General features: G+C 37.1%; 1 protein-coding gene across 2 annotated transcripts; it reads right to left on the minus strand.

Annotated features, from left to right (window-relative positions):
- Positions 1-9,990: 9,990 nt before the first annotated feature.
- Positions 9,991-16,861, minus strand: LOC147548168 (uncharacterized). 2 transcript variants are annotated; one of them, XM_086668994.1, is made up of 11 exons: positions 16,581-16,861; positions 14,889-15,123; positions 14,714-14,797; positions 13,354-13,487; positions 13,167-13,264; positions 12,593-12,681; positions 12,403-12,517; positions 11,698-11,849; positions 11,546-11,616; positions 10,674-10,788; positions 9,991-10,440 (listed from the first exon to the last, which is right to left on the minus strand). In XM_086668994.1, exons 2-11 carry the CDS (start codon positions 15,105-15,107, stop codon positions 10,282-10,284), a joined length of 1,236 nt encoding a protein of 411 aa, XP_086525120.1. In that variant the 5' UTR covers positions 15,108-15,123; positions 16,581-16,861; the 3' UTR covers positions 9,991-10,281. The 2 variants fall into 2 exon arrangements, with proteins under 2 accessions (XP_086525120.1, XP_086525121.1); XM_086668995.1 differs by having other exon boundaries at positions 14,889-15,274; positions 15,374-16,628.
- Between the last annotated feature and the right edge of the window lie 6,351 nt (positions 16,862-23,212).

Consider the following 23,212-nt stretch of genomic DNA (forward strand, 5'->3'; position numbering starts at 1 on the left):
TGAATTTTCTTCACGGAATCGAGTTTGCAAGATCTCCAACCCGAAATCACATATGCAATGTTTGCAATCTATATTTTGCAAACACAGTTTGCAGTTTACATTATGCAAACACATGTTTGCAAATCAGATTGTTGCAAACACGTTTGCAGAACAGATTGTTGCAAACACGTTTGCATAACAGATTATTGCAAACACGTTTGCATAACAGATTATTGCCAACAACACGGCCACGTTCGAGCAACATGCTTTCAACTCCATGGTTACCCGAACCGACAAGGTTAGCTTACTCATCCACGACCAACTCGTCCCACCGGTTAGCTAGCTGCCAAAGTTGCTGCCCCTAACGAGCATCAAGCAGACACGGGGGTGCCCTTAGCCACCAGTTTGACCAACGATCAATACCGTGGGCTTCTGTCCTTACTTGATCAACAACGAAAGTTTGGTAGGAAACCTCGACCTCACGCTTAGTCAATGCGACCCGGATATTAACCTCACGGGTTCGGGTAATAATCTCTCAGGTATTTCTTTTACCTCATCTCCTTGGGTTATCGATTCTGGCGCAACCAAACGCATATGTTCTTCATTACCTCGTTTTTCATATTATACTAATGCTCCGTCTAATTACTTTGTCCGTCTTCCAGATGGTTCTCGCATTAAAGTCAGTCATATTGGAACGATTGTTTTCAATAAAAAAATTTTACTTCATAATGTTTTACACATTCCAGAATTTAAAATCAACTTAATTTCTGTTTCCCAAATCACCAATTCTCTTTGATGTCTAGTAACATTCGATTTCGCTTCTTATGTCTTTAATGACCCATTGACGAAAGCGGGGATTGGACTTGGTGATCTCCATAATGGACTATATTTTCTTCGCACGGATCTTAGGATTTGTTCTTTTTCAGTTTCTAGTACTAGTCTCAATAATAATGATGTTTCCGATATATGGCATTGGGCCTCGGACATCCTTCCTTTTCTACTTTTAAGTATTTAATTTCAAGAACTCCATGTATGAAGTTAATTTCATTAAATAAAATTCTGTGCGAAATTTGTCCATTATCCAAATTTACACGTTTACCTTTTCCATCAAGTCACTCTTCTTCTTCTCGTTCTTTTGAACTTATTCATGCCGATTTATGGGGACCATTCTCTGTCCCCTCTCACTCTGGTTGTCGTTATTTCCTAACTTTGGTAGACGATTTCACTCGTTGTACTTGGATATTTTTAATATCAAACAAATCCGACACTTTTAGACTAATCAAAAAATTTTCAAGTTTTGTGTCAACTCAATTCAATTCATCCATCTCTCGCTTACAATCTGGACAAGGAACAATTCCTATTCCAAAAATTCAAACCATTCGCTCTGACAATTGTATAGAATTTATGAACAATGATATCCAATCATGGTTCCGCAAAAAGGGTATTCTCCATCAGACTAGTTGTCCTCATACTCTGCAACAGAATGGAATCGTCGAAAGAAAACATCGACACATTTTAGAAGTCGCACTTTCCCTTCGCCTTCAGGCTCATCTTCTGCTTTCTTTTTGGGGTGAGTGTGTTCTGACGATAATTTATCTAATTAATAAATTGCCAACACCCACTTTAAAAGGTCTTTGTCCTCATGAAAAGCTATTGGGATCTTCCTCCTAAATTTGATCATCTTCGGGTATTTGGTTGTCTATGTTATAATAGACAACCATTAGTAACAACCAAATTAGATTCCCGTGCTTCTCCAGGAATTTTTGTTGGTTATCCTCGCAGTCAAAAAGGCTATCGCGTCTTTGATCTCACTTCTCGTAAAATCATAACTTCTCGTTATGTTCTCTTCCACGGAGACAAATTTCCCATGCACACTAACAATCGGGTTCCTTCGCTTACTCAAGCATGTCCGGTGATATCGATTCTGGGTGATGGCTCCTTTGTCTTTCCTCCCTTTTTTCCTTCGGATCCAACCGGTATGCCTATCGGCACACCCACGGGGATCACCGAAACCACTCATGCCGCTTCAGGCACCCCCGACCTGCTTTTTCCTTCTCGCTCTACGAGCACTCCCAGGCAGCATTCATCTCGGACCACGAGCCCGTCTCATTCCTCTTTCGATCACCCATCTCTCTCTAGAGGCACCATCGCCACCACATCCATCTATTCGCCCTTCACGCCTTTGCCGTCCACCGGCCCATCTTGACGATTATGTTTGTTACTCTTATCCTCATTCTAATATTGCATACCCACTTAATGATTATCTTTACTTTAATCAATTCTCCGACTCTCACCAGGTTTTTCTCAACTCTGTTATATCTACAGTAGAGCCTACTTCAATCTCTCAGGCTGTCAATTCCCCTCATTGGTGTGAGGCAATGGAAAAAGAGATTGCCGCCTTAGAATCTAAATAAACATGGACCATTATAGATCCCCCTCCCTCCGGAAAAAGGGTAATTGGTTGTAAATGGGTTTACAAAATCAAATTCAAAGTCGATGGCTCCATCGAACGTTGTAAGGCTCGTTCTTTCGCAAAGGGTTACACAGAAATCGAGGGTCTCAATTTTCGTGACACCTTTTCTCTTGTCGCCAAGTTAGTTACAGTTTGCGTCCTTCTATCCATCGCGGCTGTTAAAAACTGGTCCCTTCATCAATTGGACGTCAACAATGCCTTTCTCCAAGGCGACCTTGACGAAGGGGTCTTCATGAAACTACCTCCTGGTTTTTCCAAACAGAGGGGAGTCTAAAGTTTACCGTTTACAAAAGTCTCTATATGGTCTAAAACAGGCATCTCGTCAATGGTTCTCAAAATTCTCTTCCGTCCTTATCAAGAAAGGCTTCACTCAATCCCTTTCTGACTATTTGTTATTTCTCTATGTACATCCTCTATCCGTCTCTACGTATTGGTTTATGTAGACGACATTGTTATCACTGGAAATGACGAATCTGCCATTTCTCAAGTCAAATCTTTTCTTCGCACCCCTTTCTCTCTCAAGGATTTAGGTCGTCTTAAGTACTTCCTAGGAATCGAGGTCACTCGATCCTATAAAGGCATATTTTTATGTCAACGGAAATATGCCCTTGACATTATTACAGACTCGGGTCTATCTGCTTGTCGTCCCTCTCCATTTCCAATGAAACAGAAGCTTCGTCTCAGTCCTTCCGATTGTGACCCTCTTCCGAATCCCACCATTTACAGACGACTGATTGGTCGTCTCCTCTATCTTACTGTCACCCGCCCTGATATCAGTTGTGCGGTAAATAATCTCAGTCAATTTCTCGAAAACCAAGCACCACTCATCTCGATGTTGCTCATCGCGTTCTGCGATATCCTAAGGGGTCTATTGGTCATGGCCTACTTCTATCTTCTACCAGTTCTCTTCACATAACTGGATATTGTGACTCAGACTGGGCTGGATGTCCATCCACTCGTCGCTCTACCACAGGTTACTTCACTATGTTGGGTTCTAGCCCACTCTCTTGGAAACAAAAAAGTAACCTACCATTGCTAAATCATTTGCTGGGGCAAAATATCGTGCGCTGGCACATTTAACTAGTGAACTTCAATGGTTGAAGTATCTACTTCGAGATCTTGGTATCGACCACTCTTCCCCTATGACGGTTTACTGTGATAATAAAGCAGCACTCCACATAGTCGATAACCCGGTTTTCCACGAACGTACGAAGCATATTGAGATTGATTGTCACTTCGTTCGAGAAAATATCAAAGCTAACATCATCGCTCCCCGTTTTACACCTACTTCTGAACAACTTGCGGGTATTTTCACGAAGCCGCTTGGAGCAGACGCGTTCAAACATATTATTGGCAAGTTGGGCATCACGTCCCTTTCTGCTCCAACTTGAGGGGGGTATTAAGGTATCTGTCCAGGCCCAAGTCCAACCGAGAACATACAATCCCAACCGACATCATAAAGATGATTGGCCAACTATGAGAGCAAGGCCCAACCGTCTATGATTAAGGTTTCCTAGTTAGAAGTTGTTATTTTATGTAATAATGTGTATCAGGAAGATTTCTAATTTCCTAGATTTACTGTTATCTGTAACCTACATGTAAAACTATAAATACCCATATAAACTACATGAATAAACACACAGAGAATTCCTTCTCACATCTCTCTCTCTCTCTCTCTCTCTCTCTCTGTTCAGTCAATTATTATATTAATTATTCAAGAGGTGATTTACCTCTTCACACCTTCCATGAGTTTAAAAAAAAAGTTCCTTGTTAGCTCCTCAAGCAACTCAAAACCACTAAAATCATTGTAAAACAAATTTATCTTCTTTGACTGAAAAAGGGGACAGATCTTCTAGTTATCGAAAACAAATTCTTGAATTATGTCAACTTCACCTTATTTCCAACAAATTACCTAATTAGTCCCAAGATAGATTTCTCTACCCTAACGATATCTTCCTATTACGAATCAAACTATCTAGGAAAGAAACAAGTTCAAGTCAATGCCTCAAGGGTAGAAGATATAGCCTTGCCCATTACCATTAGTACCTCTTGTTATTGCTTGATTTCTCCATAGACTTTTAGGGTTTTGACATTGATTAGAATAACTTTGGAAGATTTCAAGTATCAATATTGCAATGAAGAATACAAACAAGGAAATAGTGAAAATTTTCATCCAAAACAACTGAAAAGTTCAACAAATTTCGCCCAGAGCGGATGAAAAAGCAGACAAATTTCAACCAGAGCGGATGAAAAAGCAGACAAATTTCAGCCGAGCCGGCCGAAATTTGTTGTCTTTTACATTCGACCCAACCGAAAATCCTTTACTGAAACAAAAATGACCTAAACCCCTAAAAATATTTTTTTAACCATAGAGGGAGACAAGAAAAAGATTTTTCTTTACTTGAGACATGTTATCTTCATTATATATGTCTTCGTTCAAATCGATGTCCTCGTTTAAGTCAGTGTCCTCGTTTAAGTCGATGTTTTCGTTTAAGTCGAGGACTCTTCTTTCTTGATGTAGGTTGCCTCCTTCTTCATTAATGGCGGATCCTCATCCGTGAGATATTGAAGCGTCATTAAAATCTTGTAAACGAAGACAATGAAAATGTATTTTGCAAACTTCTTAATACTAATGGTGACGTTGATAGTAGTGATCGGTATTAGGGTTGGGTGGTTTATGTGAGACAAAACTATAAATGAATAGAATATTAGATTTATTGTTAATTTTATTCAAGTCCTTATGTTTTAGTATTATTTATTAAATGGTCCTTATAACGCTCTCCTTAAACTAATTTGGTAAGGGAGGAGCAAATGCATAAATTGACCTTTCTAACGCACTGCCTATAACAGATATCGTTCTTCCTATACCAAAGACCTAGCATTATTAGAAGAACCTAAATCCATTATAAGTTTGACTATCAGTGCAAACACCATTTCTGGTTTAAAACAAAATGATGATACAACTCTCCATCATCCAAAAACTTATTTAGAATTCCTTATTTTCCTAATATCTTATCCCAACAAATCAGAAGTTTTCCACATATATGAGAATTAAATCCTCTAGCTAAATGGGGTAGAATTAATATTCAGAAAAGAATTTAGAATGTTGCACCTACTTTTATTTCTACTTTAAATTAGGTTTTTTGTAAGAATAGTTGGTTGTTTATGCTAGTATATTTCATCAAAAAAGCAACTAGAAAAAAAATAGTCACCTGAAATAAAATTTAACTAGGTCAGAATACTAATTCCGTTAACATTAGTTATTTCCAGGATTGGGAATCGGTTAGGGTCGGTCTGTACCGGGCTCAAACTTCATCGGATCGGTCGGTGTCGAACATAAAATGTTCGTGACCGCCTATTTACTCGGGCCGTCACTTTCAAGAATTATTTATCCATGACCGTCTAAGACCGTTTATTTTAGGGTCCACGGGTTTTAGGCCCGAAATAAAATTCAAAAAGGGATTAAGGTCCAATCTTCCCAGAAAATAGCAGGATTTTAGCCCTTTTCCCTTGTAGAAGAAACATTGTTGAAAAATAATGTGTTATGTATGACACAAATAAAAAAAATGAAATAAAGTATGAAACTTTAACAATAAATAACACGTTATTTATGAAACAAAACCATAAACAGAAAAAGGACTTTAACTTTGACATCTAGATATACTTTAACTATACTAATGTGTTTTGTTGTAGAAACATATGTAATTGATACTAAATAACGTCTATATTGCGAAACAGATAGTAAGTTTGAAATCAATCGAAAAAATCTGAGAAAAAAAAAGAAAGAGAATTTTGGGGATTTGTTTTCAAAAGTGGGGTTTTTCTTATATAAAAGGTTATAATGGGTATTAAGATTAAATAGAAATGATAGAGATCTGCTTTTCTATAGAGATGGGTCAATTTGGACTAAATATCCATTATAATTATTATTTTGGTTTAAAATCCTATATTAATATTAGGGTGGACTAAATGTGTGTTTAGGTGTAGATTTTTTTTACTAGGAACCCAAAAATTATTTATTTTATCGGGTCAGTCGGACACCGGTCGGTCTCGATACGGACTTTCCAATTAAAATTTTGCAAAAACATATAAATCGTTTTCATTACTGGACAAACAATACTACAAGTCTTCTTCCAAAAAAAATGAAGAATAATCTTCATCAATCTCTTATCTGCAGCTAAATCTCCAGCAATCTTCCTTCTCTTTCTATAACAAAATCAGCCAACCAATAGCTCTCACTCGAGCTTTCTATCTCTAAAGATATTCAAGGAATTCGGCTCCTTCTCTCTTATTCAAATTCTTTCCCTCTCTATCATTATTTCTAGTCGAGAAGATAATCTCTTTCTCTCTCTCTTTCCATCACTGGAAATCTTTCCTTCAATTCTTCATCAGCCGTCAACAATTGGTAGCCAAGTGGTTCCAAGGTGTTGCCATAAACTCCAGAAATCCCTGGAGGTCCAAGGTTCGAATCCCAGAGAAGGTGGAATCTTTGGTTATTTGAATTGGGATTATTAGGGTATAAATAATGTAGTGTAGTTGGGATTTAGGCCATTATCTAGTTGGGCTATAGGCCAGGTTATGTTAGAGTTTGAGTGGGCTATAGGCCAGGTCATGTTAGAGTTTGTGTGGGCGCGTAGCAAGCTTATCACATCTTTGATGTATTCAATGTCAATTATAACGACAATGTAATCGATTCTCAAAAAAAATTCTTCATCGGCCGAGAAATCATTAATCCCCTCCAATATCTCTTTCTATCTTTGTATATACTCTCTTTCTATTTATGTTAGGAGCGTCTCTTTCCTTCTCTAAGAGAGAAATAGTAATCAGAATTTGGAAAATAGAAGATCTTGGCCCAATTACCGTGGATTTCTATTAGCTAATATGTGAGCATGATTCAGTGCATTGGAAGCAGCATAAGGCAAGGACGCTGGACGTCGTAATTGCTGGATGGCAGCGATTTCACAAGAGCCGTCAAATCAAGGAGGACAGAGAGGCAAAAGGTTAGATTGCCCGAGACGTAATAGTAACCTTCGTCCATGTGCACTGGATTGTAGAATCTTACCAAAACCTGAAATATACCACCATAGCCCAACAGCGTACCGAAATTTTCAAGTTGCCGTCAGATTGAGCCACTCCACCTCATCAGATCAATGCCACGTGTTCTCTAGCACATTGTCAATTTATATTGACCCAAACTTTGACTCGCTCTATCTTTCTCGTCAGGACTCCGATCCAAACATCCCCAAACTTAGATTTTGCTAGTCCTCATGCAAAACAGAAAAGATAAAACTAAAACCAATTCACCACTTTCGTAGGGAGACACGATTGCACTTAGCACGTGCAACAAGTCGTTAAACCTTTAAGTTGCCCTAGAAGACGAGTTCTGTCTTGTGAGTGTTTGCAGTTAATTTACCCACAAAATTCAAAAATTTCGAAAATTTAGATGGGTCTAAATATGATATGGACTAAAAATGTTTATCCGGTAGATTTTCGAAAGTTAATAGAAATGAAATCCAAGTCAACCAGACCATACAAAAGCTAAAAAATCGCTTCACTAGTAATCTAAACTCGAAGTGCACGTGGCTAGCCAATATGAGCATCATTTTGGTTCCGAACAGACAAGACCTTGATTACCTTCTCAATATATTTTGCCTCGACTGTTGCCTCACGGTCATACACTCAAAAACTTAAGTCGCTCAGAAATGGTTCACTCAATCTGTTAGTATGAAATTGAAGAAAAACTCAACACATGAAAAAGACGGACTATAATTTTTGTGAACGACTAATCTCATAGGAAGGAAACAACCACTAATACGGAATGGGAAAGCTTACCAACTCTTCTCACCTGATCAACTATCTAACAATGCTTCTTAGAGGTCGATAGACGCTAATGATGATGTGACTAGAATTCCTGAGAACTCGACGTCTTCAAATCTTCAAGAACTACTTCCAGGGATAAGCAAAATCATAGCAAGACCAACTAGACTCTATAACTATTAACAAGCAAAAACAGCTAGACTCACCTTCTCAATCCGAATTTTTTTTTAAATTTGAAAATTTTAAACCCTTTTGAATTTTTGAAATACGGACTCACCAAAAAATTTGATCCCCTATCCCCAAACTTAAACTGAACATTGTCCTCAATGTTTAGAAGATTATGCAAAAATAACAGGATGTAAGGAAAGATATTACCACATTCAGAAGTCCTATGCATGGGTTGCCTCCCAGAAAGCGCTAAGTTTAACGTCTTCAGCCAGACGAAACAGATGACTCGAAAAAAATAGAAAGAATTATACCTACTGGATTACAGAAGTGTAACTAAATGTAAACCAATAATCGATACATCTGTGGGTCCACCCAAAACACAAAGTTTTCAGTGAACGACAGTCTCAGACTTAAATAATTTGGTGATAGTGTAGGTGAGACTATCAATAAAGAAGGGCAATCCCCAAACTTAGACGACAATAAAGTCGTTAAGTTTGGTACTGCTCCAGAGAGATCACAGACCAGATAGAAGGGGTCATTTTATTGATGATAGACAACGGGAGAGAGTGTTTCAAAATCTACACATGGTTCTGAGGGACAAAACGCAAAGTAGTTTAGAGGACTATTAACGACACCTGGACTTAAACTAGAGGTCTCTAAAACAGGTACTTCGGGTTCCTTCAATGGAGCCAATATTAGCCTCAGTTGGCAGACTTCTGTTAGATCCACCTCCATGATGGCTTTAACGACGGTTGTCTACATGCATTCTTGGTTAATATGTTTACTTCTTGACTTGGTCCAAACGGAACAATATTTGGCTCACTAATCACGGATCAAATGGTTGTTTCGAGCCCTTCTTTTCACAGTTCTGGTAGTCTCATCCTTCAAGTCTGGGATCTGAACCATCTCGTCTCTAAGTCTTAGCCACAAGTTTTTCAATGATTCTTCTTTGCTCTAGACTAGCCCCACCATGCCTTCTAGCTTTTATTCGACATTTTGTTGTTGTGAAAAGTCGTGTTAAACTTCGTAAAGAGCTCATTGCGTTACAAGTACAAAACAATTTTACACTTTACAATTTTACTGTTCATTATTTTACATTATCAGAGAAAGTGCCCTAAATAAAACTCGGCACCGCGCCTCCAAAATCTTAGCCACGCCCCTGCTTACAATGTGTTTAGAAACTTGGTCCTTGCAGACTCAGGATTGCCTTTCGTTGGAAGACTAACTTGTATCTATGCACTTCAGTTTTCACCAGTCACCAAACTTGCAAAATACCTAGTTACATAAAGGATCCCCGACTTACTGCTATATTCAAAAAACAATTCCATTGCAGTATTTATAACATTAAGAAAAGAAGTCGTAATTGTTGCTATAACCACTAGATTTCACGTTTGTATTGAAAATGTCTCTCGATCATTTGTTCCTCGCCTTCCCCTAGGTATATGCAAGAATCTGTACCCACCACTAATGCTTATGCACTTCGGAACTTCTAAATTTGAAGTTAAGAAACCACAACCGTTTGGGAGATCACTTTGTTTTCTCCGAACAAATAATTGAAATGGAATAGTAATGGTCTTGATTCATCAATTTCAAATTTATAAAACATAACACAGGTGGAGAACATATCCAAAACTCAAACTAAATAATAGATTGAAAATACAAAGTAGTGGGGTGGGGATAACGATTAAGTTGTACATTCTTCCTAACAGACCTTACTAGGAAAAGAACTCTACTACAAACTAGTTTCAGTTTTGATTGAAAACTCAAACTAAATAATAGATTGAAAAGAACTCAAACTCGAAAATACAAATTTGTGGGGTGGGGATAACTATTAAGTTGTACATTCAGCCTGATGGAGAAGAAAGTTGAACCCAAGCAAATTCCTCTTTATAGGCGAGTTTTGATTCGCAAGATTCTTCACAAGTGTAGATAGTTATTGTTGCCCAATCAAGGGAATCTATATCGTTCTTCACACCAAAGTAATAAAGCAGTTGCGGCAATATCTGAAAAATCCACCAGATACAAATTGAAGAATGTTATTGGCGCAACTGTGAGATGTTATAAGCAATAGTAGAAAAATGTTAAAACCAGAAAAATGGTCATTGCGATGGTTCAATAAATGAAAAAAATAGAGGCGACGATTACAGTGAAAAACATTTGTTATTTACTTTACCAATTACAATGTTCGAATCTCGTAGAAAACTATATGAAACTACGAAGAAAGAGAAATCCTAACCTGCATCTCGAAACACAGAGGGCCATTACAGCAGTTGCATTTGGGTATATCTGCTTTAGATGGCCGGCCACTTGACGTGGGCCATAATGGTTTTGCCTTGGCATCTCGAGAATACCTGTGGTAACATGGGAATCAATTATGTGGGAAAAGTATGCTTCTACAAGAAAATTACAAGGTTCAAAGAAAATGTATATAGAATGCAGCAGGGATTTTTGGTGTTGTGGGGTAGCGGAGTAATACTGATGTAGCCATCTGCACATGGGGGCGCCCGAAGTTTGCAATAAACTGGTATATCTATAGACATTTCAGCTCTAAGGTATACTATGTAGATGATACTCAGATACGAGTATCGGATAATCAGACACTTCAGTGGTATGATATGAAGTTTGGAACGTACTTCTTATGTGAACTTTTAGATTTTAGATACTTATGTTAGGAGGTAGGACCATGTATTATTACTGTAGGTAAATAAATTTTATATATAATGTAGCAATGGTTGATTGAGAAGTGAAAAAAAAAAGTAGCTAGTGAGAATACAAGACCTAATAACTAAGACAATAAAAAATATTTGCACGCTACGCTATTTATGCTAAATGTAACTGATACATTATACCGATTATAGGCGTTCGTGTTACATAACATGTACAATTTCCCATTTCGATGAACGTTTAAATTACAAAGCATATGGAAAGTTTTCTAAGAGAGTTGATTTTGAAATTTACGAAACCAATTATGGGTTCCATAGTATTTGGTATTGGAGTTGGTTTTAGGGCTATATCATCCATTCACATTAGGTAATTCATGCTACCTAAATGCTGCGGAAGTGGAGAAAAAAGATTCAAATGCATATTTACGGTATTCAAAACAGTTACCTTAATACTTGCTCAGGCGCTTTAGCAATGCGTGTGTGAAAAGAAGTCCAGCTTCTTTTATCATCATCTCCCTGTTTACGAGATTTAATGAGGCTACAGACATTTGATGAAAAAGAATTTTAACTATAGAAGAAGTACGAGCAATTTGTTACCTCGAAATCAGCCATCAACGTCTTGTATGTTTCATCCACTTGCTCCTTGACAACTAATGAGGTCGAGAAATCCTCCTCAGCTGATTCTGTATCGAATTCAGATTCATCCTCATTTATGATCTCAAACTCTGGCCATAGAGTAGTGGAAGCACCTGCTCGAGAAAACGGAAGAAAAGAAGAACCTTAATAGCTAAATTGGATGGACCTTGCGTGGACAAACGTTAAGCCACTAGTTCATGGATTATTTTCACTGGTTAAACGTCCTCAATTGAAACAGATTGCCTTCTTCCCAAAATATCAAAAACTTACTCTTGCTTGATTTATCAGAAGACTCTCTTACTGTAATTGTGCGATAAATGAGCAAACAATGTAGCCACATCATATACTGTTTGTTATGGCTATTGAGGTCTTAGGTTTTACCCTTGTAAATTACGAAGATCCGCTTTTACATATTTGATTATTTGCAGGAAGTTCATCCCTATTTTAAAATGCTTGAAGATCGAGTCTGATCTGGAGTTATCTTCTTGCACAGTTTTAATCTTCAAATAGAAATGTTAGATAACAATCAAGGACAACCTAAATTGATAAACATGCCTGCAACATCTCTGATGTGTGATATTAATTTTGTTGTTACTCGAAGAAAAATAAAATCTTCCTCATTTTACTGAGTTTTTTTTTTTTGAATTGTTAAGCGTGTTAACCAACCTTGTATGGTCTCTGTTGAACTGATTCTTCCATTACTGGAGCTAGATTCAGATGACGGACAAGATATGCTAATTCGTTGACAAGCAAGTTTATGCCCTGAGCGCCAATGCCTAGCCTAAACAAGAAAATCGATAAGTTTGTATAATGCCTCGAAAGACTAAAATGATGAAAAAGCAATAACATTCACTACCTGGTGTTTTTCAGAACAATAGCGTGCACTTTGACAACTACTGCAGATCTTGTCTCCTTTCCAAGTACCACACCAAGAACAAAGTGCAGCTATACACAGACAATGATCAACAGTCATGAGATGATTCATCAGAAAACAAAACTAGGCAATTGCATATTTTACAGAGAAAAATAATTTGCTTCCCCGTATTAGACTTCAACTTGGTTTTATTAGAGAAACCACTTGGATATGCTTCATCATTTTGGAAGGATATGAAAACCCCCAGAAAAGGGAAATAATAGTTTTCTGTTGCGACTTCTTTGGGAACAAGTTGGAACGCTAAACACAGCCCAATTTCCAAAACTTGACTATAAATTTATATCAGATTTTCGTCGTGTTTATCTGTTTGAAAATTTTTAAAAGTCGTAATACTTTTGAACCACAAACATGTTTTTGGGTATTGAAAATATCGAAAGTATAGACTAAAATATTCGAAGTTTGTTCTAGTTTCAGAATATCATTTGAAAATTCCAAACTGATTAAATCAGGCTGTGAGTAGCATAAACTATAAAACATAAGTAAGGTTACTAGCTACCTCTAACTTCAGATGATTTACTCGTCTTGTCATTTTTTGGGGGCTCCGCCGAGTAATAATTATTTATGCGAGGCAGCTGGCAGCGGAAAACCTTCACACTAAGATAATCATTTTAGTGTCAAGAAATGTTTTAACTTTAAAACAGGAAAATTGTGCATAAAGAAATGATTGACTTCACATATAATACCTTCGCGATGGAGTTTCTGGTCGGCGTTTCCATTGTTGGTGTTGATCTTGGAGTAGACAAGCCATTGATGGGCACATGAACACAAACAACGTACGGTGAAATGTGTATTCCTTACCAGAGATTGGAGCATAAACCTAGTTATCAATTACCATGATCTCATTAAGCTATAAAAATTTAAATCTTCTCGACATGTCTATGCCAATGAGGACTCTAATCACTAAAAAATTGTTTATCGAAGAAAAAGGAAAAAACACAGAGCGAACTTGTGGGTGTGGTCCTGGACTTTCTTGCCCCCAGGTGGTCTTGGGTCTCTCTCACTCTAAAAGCAAGCTCAAGAGGAGAGCCTGCCCCTCACACTTATGAATGATCACCACCATGTCCCACAACCTATATAAGACTAACACCAATTTTTCACACATTAGGCCTGGAAGACTATCTCCCCCCTTAAGAACCCTAAGATTTTGGTTTTCCTGGACTCTGATACCATTTGTGGGTGTGTCTTAGACTTCATTGCCCTCCAGGTGCTCTTGTTTTTCTCTCATTCAAATCGCTAACTCAAGAAGGTGAAGTTTCGCGGGGGCTAACTATGTCTCCCTCACACAGTCACACTTATAAAGTGGCCACCACCGTCCCACAACCAATGTGGGAGTAACTATGACAATCTTTCGCTTCACATATTATATCTGAAAGACTATATCCCCTCTTCAAAGGACCTAATATTTTGCTCAAACGTAGGCTTTAATACCACTTGTGAGTGTGGCCGTGGGGGTATGAAGTCTAAGACACACCCACAAATGGTATCAGAGTCCTTGCCACAGGGCCTCTCTCACTCCAAAAGGTAGCTCAAAAGGTAAGGCTTTCTCTTACACTTATACAATGACTGACCCATCAAATAAATAATGGGTGCCTCTTTGGAGAAAAAAATTTCTAGGTTACAAAAGTATTGGGTTCAAAATCTAGTTTTCCCCCGAAACCATCACCACCACAACTTCTCTTCACATTTGCTTTTCTTCTTTTTGTTCCTCTTCTCACCACCACTGTCATCTTCATCTTTTTTTCCTCTCTTTAGTGGTGGTTGTGGTGGTTGCAGTCGAAGGTAGGGTTGTTGGTCATCAAGTGGTGTTGTTGGTCATCAGGTGGTGGTGGGTGATCGGAGGTGGTGGTGATGGTGGGAGGAGAGGAAGAAGAAGAAGATGTGATTTTTCTAGGGATAACTGGCAATGGCCGTCGGCATGCCACCCTTGCCACCATGAAGAAACAAGAGGTGGTGGGGGCTAGGAGGAAACAACTATAATATTTCACCCTATTTTTGTACCCTAGAAAAAATTTTTGTTTCCCAAAGTGGCGGCTTAAATTATACCTGAAGCAAGAATTGCAAAGGCTCCCCACAAATGTCACAGATACAAGATTTTCCGGATGGAAGATTTACTGGATCCAACCAAGCCTGCATTTGAAGAAAAAAAGGTTAGAGAAAAATAAAATCTCACCATCAACCTGAAATTCAATGAACAGAAAAGGGAGTTTTTTTATCATACAGGTGTGCCTCCAGCTTTGCTAGGAAAGAATTGAGGGAGAAGGGAATTGATGTTCTTGGGTTTTTCAATGAAACCTAGGGTTACTTCTTCATCTTCTTCAACATCATCATCATCAATATCATCCTCTTGGTCCTCATCTTCAAGGGATGAGATTTTGAGGGAATTAAACTTTTGTAAGGAATTTTGTTTTACTATGATCTCCATTTCTTCATCATCCATTTCGTGTCAAGAATATCTTTCATAGACAAGGGATGGCATAATTAGAAAGCAATCACACAAAATTTGAGCTGATAGGAGATAAAAAAGGAATTTCCGAAATATGTAATCTACAGATAAAAAACATCAGCGAAATTACTTGATTCAATCAAACAGCCAGACTTGAAGTCCTTGATAACAAAAAAAAACTATCATCAATTGAATTATTCAGACAATCTTATTCTGATAGATATAAAAATACTTGATTAGGAGAAGAAGGCCGCACTTACCAATTGCCTGTGAAGGTGGGCGTTGTCGCTGAGCTTTTGGGGGGAATAGAGAAGAAGGAGGGGGTTAGGGTTTTTCTTTTAACGTCCCGATTTACGATACGATTTACGATTTGACAACATTGCTTTATTCCATTATTAGTAACTAAATTACTAAAGCAGTTCCCTAGTTTAGTGATAATTTTTGGATAAGGTTGATGTTTAATTAACTTGGAGATTAAAAGATAATCTTTGACGACGAATTTCCTGAAACCCCTAATCAAAATATGAAGAATCTATCTAGCATAGAAAATGATAACTTTTTCAAATTTTAATAAGCTTAGTGTAGAATTTGACAACAATTCCTATATGCACTATATCAGTTGGACATTTCCACAAACACCTAAGAGCAAAGTTAACAAATAACTATCAATCAAACCAAAACGTCAATTTTAAATACTCGATTGACAAACTGAGAATTTCTCTAACCAGGAGCGGGGCCAGGATTTCAACTTAAACGAGGTTAAGCTTTAACGTCATTGTAGCCAAAATATTAAACGAAAAGTCAGTGTAAGTAGGTTTCTACCTATGATGCATGTAATACATGTAAAAGTGTTATTTAAATGTAATTTCTAGTGATAACAGTACATTCTTAAGTAAGAATCATAATTCTATTTCATAAATCATAACCATCAATCAATCGACTAACGACCATTCTACAAATTAACAAAATTTAAACTTATCTAAGATTTCTAACTTATAGAAAGTAAGAATCATATTGTTCAAATAGAAAAGTAAGAATCATAATTAACAAAATCATAACCATCAATTGACAAACGAACATCGATTAATTAACAAAATTTGAACTTATCTAAGATTCATAACTTGTAAGAAATTAGGGTTCATAGTTCATAATTCATAATCATCAATCGATTGAATTTATAATTTGCAATTTTTAACCTTCAAGTGGCCTGCCAACAAACACTTAAAGGAGGAATTTCATCAAACAGTTGGGCTACAAGCCAACAACCTAAACCATCTCTACATTTCTCAAAGAGACTCATCAATTTCTTGATGAACTTCTAAAAAAAAGAAAGCAAAATTATATCCAAAACCTGAGGAATAAGGATCAATAATTTCTATGTGTCACAACATTTAGATTTTAGAATCTTTTACAAATTACACATTGAAGTGGTTAGAGTCAAATCAAATTACACATTGAAGTACTCACCAGAAATTTGAGTATCCCCAACGTTGGAGTATTAGAAAATTGAAAGTTAACCAACCAAATCCTTGAGAGAGAAAGTGAAGATTTAGGAGAAAACCCTAGTTGCTCGTCTCCATACTGTGGTAGAGTCAAACCAACCGAATCCTTAGAGAGAAAGCAGGGCCGTGGATGGGCCCGTACGGGCAGGACGCGAGAAAGCTGTGGATGGGCCCGTGCGGGCAGGGCGCCCGAACTGAGCCACCACCACAAGGGGCCTACTTTTTTCCTGTCACTTTCTATCACTCATCAATGATATATTTATGGGAGATTTTAAAAGGCCTCCCCGTTTTTGTTAAAAGACCTCCCCGTTTTTGTTAAAAGGCCTCCCCATGGTTCAGTTGACTTAGTAAAAGACCTTTAACTTAGCTTGGTTAAAGGGCCCCCTCTTTGAATGGGTGAAAAAAAAAACCCTTTAAATATTTCACCCACATTAGGATTTTAGTTGTTAATTATAAAACTTCCTAAAACCCAAATCCCTAGAAACCCAAACCCTAGCTGTTGTGGGATGAAATTGAAATGAAATGGAAGGAGAAGGTCATTTGGTTTTAGGTCTATTCTGGTCTTGGGTTAAGTTTGACCTAACGGCGTTAACTTTGTCGTTAGGTCAAATATTGATGAAGGAGGTGCTCTTTTGTAGAGGGGGCCCTATAACCAAATGGGTTATAAAGAGGGGCGCTTTTAGCGGGGAGGCCTTTTAACAAAAACGGGGGGGCCTTTTAAAATTTCCCTATATTTATTTATAGGCTGAAGAATTGGTAATAGATTAGTGGTATCGTGGCTGGTTAGGTTATGAGATTAAGCGAATATGAGAACTGAGAGGTCGTGGGTTCGAGTGTCATTGTAGGCATTTTTTAGTTAGTTTCTCTTATAGCTTTTTGTTAACTTCATTTTTTCTTCTAGTTTCTTGTAAGAATCACAATCAATACTTTAAGTCTTGTATTTGCTATGTTAACTTTAATTGCCTCTTGGTTTTATATTTTGTAATTTTCCTCTATTTTTTTTTCCACTCTATCAATTCGCCTCCTTTCTCGATAGCTAATCTTCTCTCTATCAAGTTTTTCACTCTATCTTGTAGTTTTTCTCGAAAACTATTAATTTTAAATGGTGTACGGTGAGAGAGTAACGCCAAAATCCTATTTTGAATAGTGATACGATGAGAGAGTATAAATTTTCTTATTGCCTACTTAGATACGATAATCTCCTAAAATATTCTTTTTTTCATGAAAATGTTAAACTCCTCCCTAAATCTTGTCACACGAGCAAAAAAAAACTAAATGTTGATTCTTTATCCGAGATGTGTACTTTTCGAAAATAAAAAGTTCTACAATTCGTATAAGTTTTACTTACAAAATACAAAGTTTATTATAGAGTAATGTCATATATTAACCACGACAATCTATTTTTTCCAGAGTTAAATTACATCAACTTTTTATACATCACTTTTCGTATACCAAAAACCTTTCAGTTTGTTCAAAAAGGCCCTTAAAAGAATTTCGCACTGGACCTCTAAATTGTCAGCCACGACCCTGAGAGAAAGTGAAGATTTAGGAGAAAACCCTAGTTGCAAATCCTTGAGAGAGAAAGTGGAGATTAAAACCCTAGTATTAGTTGCTCCCGGATCCTCCTTGCTGGTTTCGATTGAGAAGGAAGGCAGTAACATGAACTGAGAATTATGGAGATTAAAATCAGAAGAGAATGCAGAAGAAATGAGATACTTTTCTCAGCTCTTTGTAAGCGAAAATGAGATCAGTAATTGCGTTGCAAAAGGGGACTTCCCCAACTAGAGGTGGGAATCGGTCCTGGTCGGGTTAATGTCATTCATCCGGTCGGGCCGGTCGGGCTTTTAAACTCTATGCCTATTCAGCTTTCGGGTATAATCGGGCAGGTAATTTATATAGACCAAAATAATGTTCAAAAAAGGTTTATAATCCAATCTTCCCAAAATATGAATATTTAGTCCTTTTACATTATGGACATAATAACCCATTCTTTATGAAATAACTACCGTCCATGTCCCTCCTACAAAAATCGCGGGATTTTTAATTTTCCAGGATGAATTTGGAAACTACATCTAATGTGGGCGTGATTTGGGGGATTTTAAGCAGCTAACGTATAAATTCGAAATTGATTTTTCTCTCTCTTCTAACCGTTTTGGAAAGCAAATCTATTTCCAAATCGATTCAAAACAAAAATCTTAACCAAATCAGTTTTCTCTCTCTTTACAGATTTGGAAACCAAATCAATTTTCTCTCTCTTACTATGTAATTTTTTTTCGATTCAAATCAATTTTCTCTCACTTAACTTTCAGATTTGGAAATAGAATATTATCTTGAATCAATTAAGCGTGATTTAGGGATTAATATACAAAATGTATATATCACTTTGTCTCACTTAACTTTCAGATTTAGAAATAGTAAATTTTTTTGTGAACATTACAGCAGCATTTGTTTTAGTTTTTACTCATACATTAATACACATCGAATACAAATTATGAAACAAATACGTAAATTTTATGTTATTTATGACGAGAAAACCTTCATTTGTCATGTATACAACGTAATTTATCATATGTATGTGGGTCATGTTTAATAAATTACACATAATTTCTTTTACATTACACATCGTTTACATTCTGTTACAAAAAAAAAATACAAAATCTTCTCTGGTTCAAAAATCGTGCCCATCCATGTAATCTCCATTTGTAGTCTTGAGCAGGACACACAACAGTAACACTATATGTCGAAGAGCTAATCCAAATGCTTTTGCACCACTAGGAAACAACTGACCAACTTCAGTAAATATTTTATCCCAGCCATCCGATTTTATTTTCGTTGACTTACTTTGATTTGATGATTCTATTTGAAATTCCATCTGTTATATCAAATCTACACACATAAATATACATACGTTAAACAAAAAATCGTATATTGTACTATAAATTATGCAAATTTTAACAATATTTGAAGGGTTTGAGTGGTTTGGTAAGCTTAACAAAGCCACTGTTTTGGGTGAACAGTACGCGTAATGGTAAATAAATAATACATAATTTATGTGCACTTATACGATGTTTTATAATTTATTATAAATTATATAAAATATATAAAAAATTACGCGTTTTACACTCTCTTATAAAAACATGGTACGGAAGATGTTTGCCTAATGTACTAGAAAGTATGCAAATTTACTGTAAATTACCTATAATTTATTTCAAAGTACATGAGATTTGGTAGTGAAGCGAAGTTGTTCTACTAATGAAATGAGTATTGTTTTGGTTTTAAAGTACGCGTAATTGTCAATAAATTACCCATAATTTATTAACATTAATATAATGTTTTTGATATTCCTGATAAAGTACGGATAATTTGTTAGAAAATACATATATTATGTTTTCTGTTATAAAAACATCGTACGAAAGATGTTTGAGTAATTTACTATAAATTATGGGAATTTACCAGAAACGACATGTAATATAGATTCTGTTATGAGGAATCGTACGGAAAAACGCCGATTTCATAAATCTGTACGGATTGAAAATGAGATCTGAAGAACAAATGTGAATATCATTAAACTTAAACAACAATCTAAAGATATATGATATGATGATTGATTGCAATAATAACATACTCGATGTGAAGGATCCAGAAAAGAAAATAAACATCAAACATTCGAAAAATAATGAATTAGTAAACAAATCTTTGAAACTTTTAATCAAAATCATATATGATCAACTTTAGAGAGAGAGAATCTGTTATAATAAACTAAAACAGAATATAAAAACTTATAAAACAGATGAAAATTGACTTCAATAATATGTTTTACCTGATTAACGATGAAGAAGATGATTTCAGCAGCTTGATTTTGTGATGAAGAAGATGATTTCAGCAGCTCTAATGAATATGAAACAATGTTTCTGATTTAATGGAGGATTTCCAGAACATTAAGATGTAGAGAGCGAAAGAAAACTATCATTTTGGTTTCGGTTACAGATTTATAATGAAGATCACGGTTTCTTTGTTTAGAAACGTGATTGGAGAGAAAAATTGGGAGATAAAAATGGAAAAGATATTTGGTGAATTAGAAGATAAATGTGTTTTTATATTTAAGGAAGGTTAGTTTAGGTATTAAGATTTATCAAGTATTCTAGGGATTTGTGGTTTCTCTCTAGATGTATCCAAATGGACTACATGTCTATTTGTATTAATAATATGGTTTTTAAACCCTTTATGAGATTAGAGAGGATTAAAAGTGTTATTAGGGGTTGTTTTTTGGGCCATATACCCAAACATTCTTTAAAAAATCCTAGTGGCCAAAACCCGTCCAAGTGCGTCAAACTTTTCGGAATTCTCGGGTATCGGTCGGTCGAGTATCGGGTTTTCACCAAAATTTTAAAATATCTCGGTCGAAATGACCAAAATATTTATATTTCGATGGTGCCGAAATTTTTATCGAAACTAAAATTTAATTTAGTTTCTCTTTACAATGTTGTGTCAAGGACACTTCACACTTGGACAACAATATATGTATGTACATCTATATTATACACTTCAAATACTTTAAAAATATTTTTGTATATGTTATACATGCATACATAAATACATACAAGCAAGCATACATATAATGTGCATAGATATTATCGCATAAATGGATGACATTATTAAGCGGGTTATGTCGGGTAAAGATTATCGGGCGGGCTCGGGCGGGATGTCGGGGAGCACCTCAAAACCCGTACCCGACCCGTTGATTTCATCGGGTCGGTCGGGCTAAACCCGCCTTCGGGTTTCGGGTACCCGCGGGCTCTAACGGACTCGGGTACCCGTGACGGGTTTCGGGTTTGCAGATTTTTATCCTAGCCCAATCCCCGACAACTGCTAGCCCAGTTGCGGAGGTCCCAATCCCAACTGCGGAGGGGGCCAGTTGCGGAGGTTCCAGGTTGATCCAATTGAAGTGCAAATCCAGAAAACTTGAATTTGGGTATAAATAAAAAGGGCCGTGATGTAGCGTGAAAATGCCACATTTAGGTCACTTAACTTTGATGAGTTAGTTCTTTTCGAGTTTTATTTCTAATTATTTATGTGTTTTCATTGCTAGGTAGTTTACTTGGGGTTTGGCGTGTAATTCGGAATAAAGAGAGCGAATTATCACATTTTCATCTTATGCGGCAAAAGGGAAGAAAAGAGCACCAGGGGTATTTTGGTTATTTTGGTCAAAATCAGAAGTCAAACAACAAGTGAAGTCAATGACGAGTCCGACGGCGAAAACGGAAGTCGATTCGGTATTCGGACGGAGAAGTTGTGAATGAAAGAAGCCGATGTTCGGTCTTGAAACAAGGATTCTATGAAGGCACCCCCATTGGTTCTAAATGTAGAGACAAGATGAAGGCACTCTCTTGCTTTAGAAAGAAGCCCAACCCAAGAGCCCAAAAAGGAAGAGAATAATAGAGATTCTATGGGCACCTTTTTGGTCCAAGTCAAAATGGCCTAAGACTTAGTCAAGTTTGACTAAGTCTAGGGTTGTGTAAACACAAGTTGGGACACTATTCATGATCTTCTTCACCAAGCACCAAGGAAGAGAGAGAAAAGGAGGGCTCTAGGGTTTGAAAGTTCTTGAGATTTAGGGTTCTTCATCAAGAAGGTTTGAAGGAGAGAACAAGAGAGAAGGAATTGGAGGAAGCCGGCCAAGCTTGGCCGGCCAATACTAGGCCGACCAAGCTCGGGCCGGCTGAACAGAGGTAAGGGACAGCCAAGGAGCAGCTCCTGTTGCTCACCAGCTCGGGTAGCAGCACCAGATCGGGACGCCTAAGGACGTGCACGAACAGCAGCAGCTCCGGTTGAAGAACAAGGAAGCAGCTGAGCACGGGAGCTGCTAGCACACGGGACAGCCATTGGACAGCTCGGGACTTGGCAAAGGAGCACGGGATAGCAGCTACCTTGCTCGGGACGGCCGTGACTCGACTAGGGACAGCAGGTTGGAGATGGCCGAACCTCCATCTTGGTCGGATTTCATGGTTCTTAGGGTTGGCCGGAATTCTCATGCTTTTGGCCGGACTTTTCTAAGTTTTCCGGCCATCATTTGGGTCATAAAACTTAGGGCTTTTGTTTCCCACACCATTGGCTAACTACCCATGTTGTTTGATTTGGTTTTTGATTGAAAGTGATTAGAGAGAGAAAGCTTGGTGAAGCTTTAATGGTGGTGGGTTCTAAAAGAAGAAGATGAGTCTCGTTGCTAAGGGGAGATCTGATTTTTGCTCGGGGAGATCCATTATGCACTGTTAAGGGGAAATCTAGAAATTTGCTAAGGGGAGATCGGCTAAACCTTAACTACTCAAATTTTCCGACTAACCTAGCCTCGAACCACATCGAAAAAGGGGGATTTCTCATCATCTTCTTTTCATTTATTACTTATCACCATGTTAGCTAAATCAAGTGTGTCGTTAATGAGATGAAATGTGATGAATTTGTGATTATCTATGTGATGATTTAATGTTTTGATAATAAATTGATGTTCTCTTATTTTGATTACTTGTGTTGATCGTTTTTCATGTGTCTTACCAAGTACTTCGCATAGTTAATCGATTAGGCAAAGTGATCGATATCGAT

This window comes from Eschscholzia californica, unplaced genomic scaffold, assembly GCF_041429995.1.
Source record: "Eschscholzia californica isolate CP2 unplaced genomic scaffold, dmEscCali1.0.p SCAF_3, whole genome shotgun sequence".
NCBI lineage: Eukaryota > Viridiplantae > Streptophyta > Magnoliopsida > Ranunculales > Papaveraceae > Eschscholzia > Eschscholzia californica.